At 41.0% G+C, this 14,722-nt stretch overlaps 1 protein-coding gene and 1 long non-coding RNA gene across 6 annotated transcripts in view; one reads left to right on the top strand and one right to left on the bottom strand.

The window, feature by feature from the left end:
• Positions 1-1,167: 1,167 nt before the first annotated feature.
• On the bottom strand, positions 1,168-4,362 carry LOC115611912. Of its 3 annotated transcripts, none has more exons than XR_003992761.1 (3): positions 4,178-4,362; positions 2,662-2,767; positions 1,168-1,708 (listed from the first exon to the last, which is right to left on the bottom strand). It is a non-coding gene; the product is annotated as an uncharacterized LOC115611912 (long non-coding RNA). The 3 variants fall into 3 exon arrangements; XR_003992756.1 differs by lacking the exon at positions 4,178-4,362 and adding an exon at positions 3,704-4,166; XR_003992758.1 differs by lacking the exon at positions 4,178-4,362 and adding an exon at positions 3,545-3,692.
• Positions 4,363-4,480: 118 nt separating this feature from the next.
• DCDC2 (doublecortin domain containing 2) overlaps positions 4,481-14,722 on the top strand; it is a 54,416-nt gene continuing 44,174 nt past the window's right edge. Inside the window, exons 1-3 of one of the 3 annotated variants that reach the window (XM_030495568.1) lie at positions 4,482-4,716; positions 4,789-4,874; positions 9,524-9,575. In XM_030495568.1, coding sequence (XP_030351428.1) covers positions 4,582-4,716; positions 4,789-4,874; positions 9,524-9,575 — 273 coding nt within the window. In that variant the 5' untranslated portion in view covers positions 4,482-4,581. Of the gene's footprint in view, positions 4,875-9,523; positions 9,576-14,722 lie in introns of all 3 variants that reach the window. The other 2 variants (XM_030495552.1, XM_030495560.1) reach the window with 2 other exon arrangements.

Raw genomic sequence — 14,722 nt, 5'->3', positions numbered from 1 at the left:
GCTGTCACTGAGCCTTGTTGCCAGGGACCTGCAACAAGCTGCAAAATCGCTCCTGGTCCTGAGATGCCAGAGACCTCACAGCATTTTCCTGCAGAAAAAGTGACCCTATTTGATGCTATGTCACTACACCATGGCTCTGTTCTCACCGCATCTCCCAGCATGTGCTCATTAAGTGACCTCAGGTCCATCATGTGATTCTGACACTTGACCTGACTGACATGGTCTCATGCATCAACTCCAAGTAAGATGAGAGGTCTGACACTGCTCCATCACAAAGAGATTATGTGTCTCTGCATTTATATTAATTGCGTCAGTGGGTTCAGCAGCTTGTCTCGTTACTGTTGAGAATGTGACAGGAGATTGCTTAGGAACTGAAACAATAGTAGTGATAAGTGGTCCGGCCCTACAAAGGCTAGAAAGAGCAGATTCACATGGGTGAAGGCTGCTATCATGGGTTGAAGTGCTTGAGTTTTTCTTAGCTTTCGGGCAATGGTTGTACATAGGCAAGATGGAAAACATGCTTACCTTAGAAACACTCTGAGTTTGCTTTGTTTTGTTCCTATTACTGAAGAAAATAAAATGTTTCATCCTGAAAAGACTTGTGTGAGATAATGGGCCCGCTGTGGACTCGACAGTCATGGTCGCTTTTCAGGGGCTGAATTTCCATGTGTTACCTTAAGAATAGGAAAACGCTGAGATTTCACTGCAGCACAAGTAAAGGGGCAGAGGCCAGAAATGCAAGCAGCTAAATTTGAAAGATGAAGTCTCTATGAGGCACAGCTATCCGCTATGGAAAGGTTAAACTATGGGCAAAATTCTGCACTGTAATTCTGCAAAGGATTTGTAATGTGCTCCCAGTTTTGGAAAAAGATTTTGCCCACCAGTTCTAGGCTCTGGTATTGTTCAGGGGCTGTTTTATTGCAATCCACAAAAGTGATTGTAACTAGTGTGGCCATAGGTAAAGGCCAACAGTATTCTGGAGTAGCGCAAGCGCCAAAATGAACACACAAAAATAAAATACTCAGTGGCTTATTCCTATGCCAAAGATGATGTGTGATTGCAAATTAGACCTAAGATCACCTTAAGTAGTAGAATCTGACACAAAATAGCAGACAAATAGTTGACGTATCATTACTTGACTGCAGAACGGTATGAAGGTCATCAGCATTTTTGGTTTTTAAACATAAGCATATTTTTAATGTATTTTTTCATTTCAGGTTGCAACAGATCAATGTTAAACAGTATTAATTTGAGGATGGTAAATGGTTGGTTCTCCCCTTTATTAGATAGAAGAAAACCAGCAGCAAGTAGAGAAATTTAACTGTTAACCAGTAACAGCAGCATATTTGACTTCCCTCACCCTGAAATTGCTTTCTGTAATGGTTAACCGCCCTGTTGTAACTCACAGTAGGGGGGTAATTTTCCCATCAAAGGAGGCGAGATAAAAGGGAAGAAAAATTCTTTCCATCACGTGTTAAAATCCATTAGGAAGAACAATTGTTACTGTACACTAAGCAATTCCAGGTAGGAAGGTCTAGACCAGTTTTAGTCTTGCGACAATCAGTGGGGAAACGGGGCTGTTAAAGGAATTCAGTTTGAATTTAAGGCATTTTCTGTTTATTTTCTCTCAGGTTTTATCGCTTCTTGTACCCAAGCTGCAGCAAAAATCCAGTGGAATCAAAGTCTCTGTATTTTATTATGCAGCTTCCTGGAAAGAGCAAAGCAGATAGCATTAAAAAGTATAGCAAAAAGGCATGTCCCAAGCATTCCGAAAGAGTTGTCAAGTAACGAAAACTTATCTGTAGTCAGAATTTGTTTGGACACACCAGAGACTCATCTGTACACCAAATAAGCCTGTAAGACCCATGCCTAATTGATTTTTACAAATTTTAATAATCTGAGATTAAAAAAAGTCTACTATTCTGATAATGCAGTATCCAAAATTAGTTCCCAAACACTGGACAGTCTGGAGATGTTTGGCTGACAATTAGCAAGAAAATGCAGCTTCAAGTGGATCATTTGTTTACAAAGTTTTTTTAATAGTTTAAGATTAAAATGGTATCAGGATGATTTCATGATTCAATACATTTATCTGTGAAATCTAAGGGAGTCTTTTGATGATGGCAGTGATTGGATCTGGTTCTTAATAGGTTTAAAAATGTATTTTTTATACATGCTACATCACACCTACTATGTAGAATTATAGAAGTTGACTTAAGAAAGAGTGCAACATTAATCTCATTTCACTTTACATCATGTTCTTTGAATCACAGGTGTGTTACTTTACGTTGTGTTGTCCACATTTATGTTTTGTTAAACCACGGCATTTGTCTACTGTTTCTCTGTTTCATTTTGTGGATGTATTTTTGTTAAAAATAAATTGTGCCTGAGGATGTTCTTCTGATTTATCAGGCTACTGTTCATGTTGTATTTCAAATTGAGCTTGCTTTAGTAGGACAAATCATCTCTGAGTCTCATTAACTGAAATTATCCAGACAGAATTGGAGGTTTGCGCCAGCTCAGCAGGAGTGATATTAGTTCTTGTGACTGATCCTAGATGCTTAAAAGAACAAATTATAACAGACTTACTCAACCAAAGAATAACAGGAGACTGAAAAGCCTTTAAATACTTTAAAAATGCAAATGACAAAATAAACTTACTCAGACACCAGGGGAGTGCAGCTTACTTCTGTGTTACTAGCAAATTTTGCCCATTCAGATGGTAGAATCGGGGAAAGGCGCTCTGTCCACAACATTTACATATAATCTCAAAAAGACATTCAGAGGGCATCATGTTAGTTGGCAAATTAAAAAAAAAAAAAAACTCACCCAAAATAATTGTCCATAAATATACGTAATTAATTTGTATGGTCCAAGAGCCTAATTTCAACCCCACTGGTATTTTTTTTCCCCTGCAAAATCATGGCCCAGCTTTATTTCTGAGTTGCAGGAAATGTAAACAGCAAATGGCAACAGGTGACCTGCAGCAAAGATCCAGTTTTCAGGTGGGATTTTTAATAACTGATAAGAAGTAAAGTAAGAACAGAATAAATAACAGCAGGTATGACTTTACAGTGGTTCGCTTGCTTCGTGCATGGACCTTCCTGCACACACAAGTGGTAATCGTTAGATGTTAATCATGAACCAAAGGCAATTATCAGGCACCAAATAACTAAATCTCCAGTGGAGAAAGCATGTGTCAGAATCAGCAAGGGAATACGGAGAAGCAGCCAGGGCAAAGAGCCTGAAGCAGTCGTGTTGTAGAAACTGCCTTTTTGCTGGCGGCTGAGGCTTGCCCTTGCCGGGGCGGCTGGCTAGCATTTTCGTGACCTTGACCTGAAAGGTCTAGTAAAAGTCTGTTTTGTTACTGAGAAGGAAAAAACTGACCCCTTTAGTAAGAAAGCCCAAGAAGAGCTGGCTAGACATGAATGAAATAACGTGGTCTTCACCCACACTTCTCCTCCGCGGCCGCAGCCTGCCACCGCCGAACTCCCGGCCCGTCACTGGCAGGGACAGGCTCGCGGGTGGTTAATCCTGTACTCACCGACACCCGTGTGAAGCGCGGCCCCTCCGCGGCGGCGCGGGGGACCGCAACCGCGGTTAACGGCGCTTGCCGGCCGCTCGCCTGTGTAGAGCCGCCATCTCCCGGCAGCTCCGCCTCGCCCAGCCGGACCCGGCCAAAGCATTCTCTACGCCCCCTTACCCGTGCTCGCTGAGCCGCCTCGTTTCCCCTCCGCCGCCGCTCCCCGCTGAGAGCAGCTCAGTGGCCGGTCCCTTTCCCTGGGGCGGGGAGCCCCGGCGCGCTGGAGGGCCAGGCGCCGGTCGGTAGGCAGCACCTGACCCGCTGGGGAGGAGGAGGCAGAGCGGGGACTACCCTCCCTCGCTCAGGTGCGGGGCCCTTGGTCCGTTTACGCTCTGCCCCCATTGCCCCCGCATCCTTCTCCCTGCCTCTAGGCACGACCCCTCCTCGTCAACCTTCCCCCAGCCACCGCTCGGTGAATAACTGAGCTGTGCTTTGTGCCGGCCCCGGCGTGGCTCTAGGTCCGTGAGGCTCTTGGCAGGCTGTCGCCTGGCTGGGCAAGGAGAAGGACGAGCAAACGCGGGATAAAGTTCCCCAAGGAAACCAGGTGGCAGAGGCAAGCCGCTTCCCGTGATGGCAAGGCTGGAGGATAAATACCCTGGGAGGGCGTAGGCCCCCTGCAGTCCGTTTTCCAGCTGCGTTGGATCTACTTCCATGCAATGCTGGCTTTTTTTTGCCTGGGTTAGCGTAATCCACGTTAACCTGCCCAGGTGCCAGGGAGCAGCAGGAGCTGATTGCCAAGGACGAGCCGCTCTCAAGAGGCTGAGCTGAGCTGAGCTGAGCTGTGCGGCAGGCCCTGGGGAGGCTGTGGTCCCTCCCCGCGGTGCGGGACTCCCTGCCCTGCCTCCTCGGAGGTGGACCCTGGTGCCCAGCCCCGGCCTGGGTGTGTGCGCTTCACCCCTGGAACGGAGCTGTCAGGGCGGAGGTGAGAGGGTTGCTCGGGCAGGACCCTTCTCTTGAGTAAACAGGAGCAGGCATCAGGAGGTCTGAAACCACTGAGCATGACTAGTACTGGCACGAAGGGGTCGTGGCTCTCACAGCCGACGGTGAAGAGCGTGCTGGTGTATCGCAATGGGGACCCTTTCTTCCCGGGGCGCCGCATTGTCATCAGTGAGAAGAAAGTGTCCAACTTTGAGGTATTCCTCAAAGAGGTGACAGCCGGGGTGAAGGCACCCTTCGGAGCTGTGCGTAACATCTATACACCCCAGGGTGGGCATCGTGTCCGGCAGCTGGAGGAGCTTCAAAGTGGAGAGCAGTATGTGGCTGGTGGCAGGGAAGCCTTCAAGAAACTCAAGTGAGTGGCTAAAAAGTAATATAAGATTTGTATGGAACTTGAATATCACGATTTGGGGTTTGGCACTGTGGCGATACTTTAGAGGACCCCCCACCCACCCCTTTTAGTAGGCATTGCAGAAAAAGGACTTACTTGGCTGCCACCCAAGGCAAAAAGAAAGGTGCTTGTAACAGATAAAACTGCAAAAGAGCTGCAAGGCGAGCCACAGAAAGGCTGCTGTAACCATCAGTCACATAGTGCCATTTCCTTGACATGATGGTAAAAAAGGAGAAACAGCCCTTTAACCCAAAGGACATGCAGCAATGGCATGATGTTGTGATATGTGTGCTTTAACTGAGGGCTGAGTGTCAGTATTTGTGCACAGTGGTAAGAGGGAGAAAGCTGCAGAAAGATGGAGTGTTGACAGTCCTGCTGTGAAGCTGATGAGCCTGGGAATTTAATTCCCAGCACTTCCTTTCTTGCTTGTTTTATAAACTCTAAAATATTCTACCTAGTTATCCACCTCTCCATCATTTCTGTTCATTTTGGGTAGGTATGTAGGCTTTTAATGACCAGAATATCTGAGTCCCTCCTGTTATTTAAAAGATGACTGATTGCTGTCTCTTCCCTGCCTTGATATGAATAATTTAGCTGACAGTCTCTCTGTTTTCTAGTGAGTGACTGGGAGAATATCACGGAGGAGATACAGCCTTTTAGGTGTGTTTCTTGAGTGGTTCTGCATGTGATCAGTAATGGTTCTTAATTCTGGCAGTGAATTTCTTTGTGGGCATTTTTCTTACAGTTGAATTAAAAAAAAAACAACCAAAAACCTCAAAATTACCAATCCCTTTCTGAAGGTGGTTAGGAATTTATATGCTAAACTAGCAGCTTTATGGGACCTTGCTCATCTTGGTTTTGTAGAGTTGAGGACACTACGCTTTTCAGGAGAGCTCATCATGTTTCGGGAGAAAACTGTGTAATGAACAGGATTTCTATCAGCACTCTTACCATTTTTGTCACTGGCTGCTTCTGAACATTTATTGAAGCTTCTTGCACTTCAGTGGCAAAGCTAGAGAGAAAGATGTGACAGGCTAAATGTAAGTCCCTTTCCCTCTGTGCTTTCTTCCATGTCAAATGCAATGCTCATCTCTCAAAAAAGATCTACCATATCTTTTTGGTATTAAATCCTGTGATTCTGTGGATAGCTTAAACTTAGCTCTCAGCACACCATGTTTCACGTCCGTACATGTGTTTTATGTGCAACAGACAGGCTAAAAGTAAGTAAGTGTTTGGCATTAGCATGCGCTGTGTAGAAAATTGGGCACTCTGGATTTATTCTGCGTGAGAAAAAGCATTTATTTTTGTCTTTTTATGTTTTATGGTCAGAGTTTTGTGGTGAGAGCTTTTCAGACTTTTATGGCTCCAACATCAAACAATATAGCTAAGTATTTAAGGTCAACAAAGAGAATACCTTAAGAAAAGCTAGCCTAAAGGACTTGTTAAGAGAAAGCTGGTTTGTATATCCCTTGATAGTACGCCATAGTCTTGTGCTGTAGGGAGGATAAACGGGATGACTTGAGATCTTTCCCATCCTTGTGTTCAGAGTTGGAGTTCTTCACTATTAGTATTTATATAGTGCTGTAAATGTTGGCCATGCTTTTACGAGCATTATTTATGACAGGATGAAAGGCTTAATGTTGATTTTGTTCTTAACTGGGTTGTAGACAGAATGATAATTAGGGAGACATCTTAGCCAGAAAAGTCAGAGGAAAGGATGGGTTAATTGAAAGGGACAGTTTTCTGAAAGGAATTAAAGGAATTAAGGAGCATATGTGTCTGTATGTGTCACAGGCAAAGATAAAAGCTGTTGCAGCTGCGGGAGACCAAAGCATCTGCCCTAAAGGGTTTGCATCAGGTCTGATAGCAACAAGAAGTTTGTACATTCCCCTCTCCCTCCCCCCCCCCCCATGTTGCTTGTTGAACACATTCATTGCTGGGATAGACTGAACTTTCGAATGGGGGCTCGTGGCACTGATGTGAGGGAACGTAATGGAAAGGAGAGAGTATCCAAGGAGAAGCAGAAGCTGAAAGCGTCATTGCTGCACTTCAAGCAGTGCATTTGTTTCTTCTCAGGTGTCTTATACTAAGAACTGAATCTTTTTCTTCCCTGTCTGCAGTGATTTCTAGACTAAACTGTGCTCACCTTTAACACTGTCATTCCAAGCACTGAATCTTAACATCTTTAGATGTAATATGTATGTTTAGATGCAATATACCTTTGAAGGTATGTAGTCAATATAAACTGCTGATATGTTTAATATTTAAATAAAGTAATTGGCATTTAAACATTCTGCTGTTAGAAAAATATGTAGAAATTTTCTTTAAGGTAAGAATTACTAGCCACTGATGGGAATTTTCATATCTTTCAACTTGACTTGTCATTTACAGGCATGCTAAATGAATACATGGGGTTTTGGTGTATATGTGGTGAAGTGTGTTGGTATATTGTAGGTGTTGCAGTGGTGAGGGAGAATGCACATTCAGGGCTGCACCCCTGTGGACTTCTTCCCTGACTCTCAGCTTCCTGAAGGAAAGCTATGCTGGAGGTGGTTTCCCTTTTTAGCTTTTTTTCTCAGCATGCTACTCTGCCCTCATCCTTCCTTTGCCCATTTACTTGTGTCTGTGCTCATTAATTAATGGTAGATTGTCCTCTCCTCTCTCTGGCAGTGTTTCTTGAAACAACACTGACTTGGATAGTTATTGAGTGGAAGTATTTCTGCTTTCTCAGCAAGTGGAAATACTTTGGGTAAGTTTTTGATCTGGAATTTTTTTGAGTGCCGTTATCCCAAGAAAAAACTTTGGCACTATCTAGACCATTTCTGATTTGTGAATCTCTGAAATGTGACACCTGAATACCCAGACCTCTGCATAGCAAATTTAAGCCTTTGACTATGTATTTGCTTTTCTTTGTCACTTTTCTTAGTTCTCCTTGAAATAATTCACTGGTACCCAGAGAACAGAACCACAGTCAGCAGCTTATTTTTCTTTAGTCTTGTAGGCTTTAAAACTTCTTTTTTTGTTGTTTCGTTTTTTGTTGTTGTTGTCGTTCCTTTGGAGAAACTTGCAACAGTTGTTTTTGTTTATTTTTTTAAGCATGAGGTTTGCACACTTTGTTTTTAAATATTGTCCTATGTTGCTACATTTACCTTTTCCAAAGCATGGGCATGCACTTTCAAGCCTTGCCTAGAAGCCTTGCTGTGTCTTACTGTCCCTGCATGCTGAAGCCTTGAAATCCCTGTGTCCATTTTGTGGTACCTTGGTAAATGATTGCCGTTCCTTCAAAGAATTCCTTCTTTCTTGCTTCTACATCTTTGTTCAGGTCCCATGAATTCTCGACTTTGGCCAGGCAGGAAAGTTTCCTCTAGGAAACAAATCTTATCCCAGCCAGTAACTACAGACCATGACATTACTGGAGGGCTGCAAATGCATTGCAAAAGGTTTTTTGGTGATCCTGCACTGGTGCTTGCACCTGACGTTCCCAGATAGGATCTTCTATTGTTAAAAGCCTGGCAAAGCACATGGGATTTCGCACTGAAAGTAGGAATAGGGAGAACCTCTGACAAATGCCCATCACCTAATGTTGAGTTAGATGCTCTCAGCATAGAATAGATGCCCCAGTCATTTTTTTTTCCCCTCATGTTCAGCTCTTGGCAGAAGGTGCTGAAAGGTGCTGCTGTATTAAGTTATAAGTGCCCATGAAGGTATCTCTTCCTACAGCACTGAGAACTAAAAATATCTTGTAGTGCTGGAAGGTACTGAGAGCTGCATTCAGGAGAAGAACCACTTTCATGGCGCTCCAAGTGTTGACAAGGAAAAGGAGTTAGTATAGTCTGGGTACCTGGACAGTTGCCTATTTTCCAGTCTATGGGTTACTCGTGCTTAAAAGCTTATTTAATTCCCTTTCTTTGGAAAGGCAACATACAGCTAATCCATCACTGTGTGTTTTAACTAACAGGTCTGTGTTAATGCAGTGTTTTTGTGGAAATACATATTCTGATGGAGAGCAGTATTTTTCAAATAGATATACTTTAGTTTCTTGTCTAGTAGAGGCTTGTATTTTGTTTATTCACAAGATAACTGTGCAGATGATATTAGTTCATCACCATCACAAGAAACCGGGATATACAGTATTTGGATGTATCCATGTCCTGTTGAAACACAACTATAGATCCTTTTAAATTTTATCAGATGCCATGGGTTAAACTTGGGTATGGAGGAAAGCTTTAAATCTATCAGAGACTTATGGTGAGAAACTGAGAGGCAAGATGATGAGTTTGAAAACTCTGGTAAGTTGATATTATACTGAGATTTGTTGATTCACATCACAATAGTATGTGAGCTTCTTTACGACAAGGGGGTTATTGGTGGTCTGTACCTGGTGACTAGAAAGTAGATGGTTGGTTCTCCCTGTGTTTTGTATTGGCCCAGAGAGCTAGCCTGCAGGTTTATATTAACACTCCTTCATTAAAATCTGAGATTAGTTACCTTTTATTTTATTTTGAGGCATGATAAATTTTGAAAACTTCATGCATTAAAAAAAAAGGCAGAAATATTTGCATTGTGTAAGTTAGTTGCTTCTGTAAGTAATCAAAACTGTTTTCCTTCCACAGCTATTTGAACATTGGAGAAACAAAGAAAAAACTTCCTGAAGTCAATAATGAGGTAGGATGTCTGAAATAATTAAGTAAACCTGAAGTTAATGTTAGTGACATGCCTGCATGTCTGATTTTTATATATAAATTTACTATGTTTGATGATAATACAATTATCTACCATTCTGAACATATTATTTCAGTGATTATTACTATGATTGCTCTGAGCATGATGCACTGATTTTCTTCTGCTCAGCTTTCTGAATTGCCACATCCAGTTAAAAACTTTCAGTAAAGAAAATCTCTTGTTGTCTTCATTGGATCTGATCATAAACCTAAGAGAGCTTTTTTTTTTTTTTTTTTTCTCTCATGCAAAAAAGATTATGGGAACAGGAATTTTTTGAGTTTTGGGCCAGCAAATTTTTTTTCAAAACTTGGTGTTTTCTCTGAAGAAGGGAGATTTTTGTTTAAAAAAATGACAGTTAGTTGAAATACTTTTCCCAGTCACTGCCAGTGTTAATTGTAAACTTCTAACTAGTTCTAGTCCATATTTCTCCAAGCTCACCTATACTGTCTTCAACAGCGCTATGCTGTAGTCTGAGGAGATAACTGCAGGCTTCAAAACTCACTGTATTGAAAAAAACTATGGGGTTTTGTGAGATGTGTGACTCTGCATTATTTTTACTGTTTTATTGTGTATGGGAGCCATGATTCCCAACAAAAATTTGAATTGCAGCTTCTGCCTGGCAGGAAGCATCAGCTCACTTGTTTTTCAGTTTCTTTCACCTTGTGCTGACATGCCACGTTTCTAGCAATTTAATGGTTTGTGTAGCAGGTGTTTTCAGAGAGTAGGACACCTTGTACTAGAAGACCCTCGAAACTGAGGTCTTAGTACCCTAATGACATTTACTGTGATAAACAGATACATCTTATTCAGAGGCTATGAAATATGACATCTGCCTTTTATAATTGATCATAACTTTGTTACTCATATTTTTTCCCAGTGTATTTATGCAATTGACCAGAATGTTTTAGAGATAGTTTTGTTGTTTCTGTGTAGCCATTCATGTGTCTCTGTTGCTTAGGTCTTTTTTACACAGAAAAAAGAACACTTTTTTAAAAATAGGAAAAGCTAATTAAACACTGATGAGTCAGTAGGATTATACTCTGTTGCTGATGTGTATATAAAATTGAGCAACTCGCCTTCACATAGGCACTACCTAAGCTTTCCCATGACATTTATTCATAAATTCTATTTTTGACCTCCAGCATTTTCTTCTTCTTCCAGTCCTCAGTCTTCTTTGACCAAGTTTTGTGAATCTTGATGAAACTAGTTAATTGCAGGGTGCACAGGCAGAGAATCAAGTGATTATCTCAATTATGATCTAAGTAAGAGATTATAATTGGGGGAGGAAGGAATGGTAAAATGTTTGTATGTAGTAGTATTGCACTTACATGAACTTCCAACACATGAAACATAGTTCTGAACCAAAAAAACCAACTTTGGATGCATGTCTAGCCTTCACTATTTTTTCTGAATACTTGAATGTGTGGCTAGCACCATATTTTATGTTAAAACACTATCTGGGTGAAAAAGAAAATTATTTTTATATATCCAGAACAAGAAAAATAACTTGAGGAAATTGCTTCTAATTACCTCTGAAAATGCAGTGGTTTGCATTCGCTATTATGTGTGAATGCCTTTAATAGTGTGCCGTGTGACTAATTTCATGTGCCCTTGCTGCGAAGATAGTTGTCTTCATGGAAGGCTCTTAGCTAACTCTCCTGATACTGCCAGTTATCAGGACAACAATAGGCTTGCTTCTTGAAGGCTAGTTTTAAGGCTGATTGTTTTGCTGCATAGCCTTAGAAGATTCTTGATATAATACAAATTCTGTGCAGTTGGAGTAGTAGTTGTAGAAGTTGTGGGGTTTTTACTTACAATTGCATGTTTGGTAAGAGAGGCTTCTATTATTTCTTCTGGAATCATTGTTCATTGTATATTATCTTAATATTTTCAGCCATGTCTCTGGGCTTTGAAGTTAACTAGTATAAACCATCTATTATCTCAGCTTTCATTCTTCCTGTTTGACTTACGTTTGCAATCTCCAGTCTCTGTGGAGAGCTTAACTCCCCATGTTGAGTTTAACTTCATGCGATTGATTTATTTGGGCAAAGGAGTCATAAAAATGAGATGAAACCTAGTAATAGTCTGCCAATTTTTATTTGGGCTTATGAGTAACATAATTGTTTTCATGCCCTAATCATTTAATCCTAAGAATGAACTTTCAGGGGGCTGGTAACAGAAGTTTTCATGTCTAAATATATTCATGTTAAAACAATGTAAGGAAGTAAGTTCTGTTTTGTTTTGTTTTGTTTTTCAGGCATTCACTTAGAAATAGAAAAAACTAGATGTGTTTTAGGACCAGGAGGGGCAGCACTATTGTCTTTGATTCTGTCAGATTTTCATCAGCAAACAAACAAAAAAGTCATGTTTTTCCATGAAGCCTTGTAGCAGTCATTGATGCTAGCCCACAAAGGTATTTTGCTTTTGGAAGGCATTATTTTAGATTGAATTTCAGCAATAAAATCCTCCCTGTTTGTTTTCATTGGGAGCCACATCTCTGTCTCTTCTCACTGCTACGCTGTTATGCGCATTGGACACTTCCTTGCCTCCTTGTACTTTTTTTGCCTTAGGAATAGCAGCAGCACAGCAGTTTAGGAAAAGACCCTTAGTTCTCTTGTGGCTTTAACATCAGATTGATATGCCACTCAACTGAGCTTCACAGTGCCACGAATTCACTTCACTAGGAGTGTTCATGACAGTCAGAAGGGTGAGCTGCAGGTTATGAAGAGGGAGAAAGAAAAGATGAAATCAGAGCTAAAGGCAGTGAGCAGCTGCAGCAGTGAAGAGTGAGAGTGCTCATATGAGCAAATTTGTATCGGGCGCAAGCATTTTACTGACATGGCAATACTTTTTCCCTTTTGTTTTGCAGTTTATCCCAGCAGGTAGGTGATGATGTGTCTCTTGCACTGTGGTAGTTGTTCTGTATGGAAGGCTGGAGCAAGTTTCCTAGGAAAAGTCTGATTTTTCAATTCCTATTTGGTTGCCTTTGCAACAAGGTAATTCCCTAGAATTGTCAGATCCCATCTTAGTTTAGACTTTTTGGGGAGAGAGCAGGGGTAGAGAATAAGTTCAGATTTCAGTCTTCTTTTCAACCAGGCACAGCAGTAAGGGTAAAATAAGACACTTGTCCTAGAAGCAGGGAAAAATTGTGTGTCAGTCTCAGAAGATGGCCTTGCTCTTGGCTATTTTAAATCCTCTGGCACAGCCCTCACACTATAATAATATGTCTCAAAACTTTTTACAGTTATGTTACTGGTAGAGAAAGTAGTAAGAAGATTTCATCCTGACCCAAGCTAAAGCTTCGATACAAACTATTGCTCAGGTATTTTTCCATCCATCACTACTTTTGGCAACTGAGCTTGTTTTGCAAGAGAGATCCCTTTTGTACTGAAGGTGATCTGCATGTACAAATACATTTTTAAATGATGTGCTTGAGGAATTTAACAATTAATCTCTTGAGGAAGTATGGACCAACAGACCTACCATTTGTTTATTATTATAAGATTAATTGTTTGTAAAAGGTACTGAACATTATCTTCCCATTATAATGCGTAAAGCATGGACATTTATATTTCTCTAGGCACTATACCTGATCTAGATGGCCTCTCCCTGTGCACTCCAGAAGATGTAATTTTACTTGTCATTGGGGCTGAGTAAGCTGCTGAAGAATTAGCTGAGCTTCTATATGTGCAAATCATGTAGGCAAATCTTTCTTTGAGATTTTTTGTTTCACGACACTGTGTTCAGCTGAAACCTCCTTTCTTCTTTGACTTCTTGTGACCAAGGTTTTTGAACGCATTGAAGTAAATAGGCTTTGCAATGTGTTATTATAAAGGCAAAGAACAGCAATCACCTAAGAAAAGCAGATGCATTTTGATAGTCAAGAGCCAGTCTCTTGCAAACGAAATAAAATAGAAACTTTATAGTGTCTGTAGGAAACAGCATCTATTATCAAAAGGTTATAGTAGGCCTGCATTAAGCTGCTTTACTGACCATAAAGATAGATTTGCCCTTGGTTGAGAGCAGACAGATTTTCTTAGGTAGTAAAAACATTAAGTTTTTTGTCTGCACTTCACTTTTTCTCCTGGGCTTCTAGGACAGGGTGATTGCATGGCAAACTGACACAAGTATTTTTTGTGCTGCTCAAGATTCATTGTCATTTGTGTTCCATTTGGATTTTTTTACCAACTTTAAATTTATAAAGTTATTTAAGAAAACTCTACTTATGTCTTACTCAGTGTAAGGCACATTAAGATTTAGGTCTATACTAAATCTTAATGTATAAAATACACTTAAATATATAAGATACACTTCAATCTTAATATATAGAGAGAAGGATGGTGTAGACTCTTTTCCTTAAGTTCAGCACTGTTGCCTATGTTTAAGCAATGAAAACATCATGGTCCACAATTTTGTAACATTTGCTGACCTACGGTGCGTTTCTAACGTTACCTATCAATTGAGAATGGCCATAGGGCAGTAAGTATGAAAACAGACGTTGCAAGAGCTGGTTGGTTGTAGGCCACGTATGGCTGGTTGAGGAAGGGTCACTGCACTCAATTTTTTGGGTGGTGGGTTCATTCCAGGGTGCTGTCGTTTAGCATTACAAGTATGGCTCTTGGACTGTCAGATTCAGTGATGTATGCCAGGGACCCTGGTGCAAGGGATGCAGTAGGGGACTCTCTCTGCCCACCACTCACCTGTTCTTGTCCTACTTTTCCAGTTCCAGATTCTTCCCATGTTCAGCCTGAGTACTCTTGCGCTATTGTTGCCTCACATGGTAGTAGTTTTGTCCTGGTCACATTTTTTCCAGTGATTCATCACTTTTTTTCACCTTTTGCATAAATGTATTTTACAGTTTCATAACTCTATTTCAGCTTCAGCTCACACCATGACAAGGGGGTGTGAGGTGGAAAATACAATGTTTGAGACTTACCATCACAATTAAAAAAACCCCGAAAAACCAACATTTGAGATGTTGCTGTAAAAGTATTTTAAGGAACTGCAATTTCTCTGTTTGCTGCTGTTCCTCCATATTTTAAAATTAAACTCATTTAGTATCGTTTATGGCAATTTTTTCTTCTGCATCC

The sequence above is a fragment of the Strigops habroptila genome, chromosome 1 (assembly GCF_004027225.2).
Source record: "Strigops habroptila isolate Jane chromosome 1, bStrHab1.2.pri, whole genome shotgun sequence".
NCBI lineage: Eukaryota > Metazoa > Chordata > Aves > Psittaciformes > Psittacidae > Strigops > Strigops habroptila.
The sequence above is the reverse complement of the archived record's forward strand: the minus strand, read 5'-3'. Positions and strand labels throughout refer to the sequence as shown.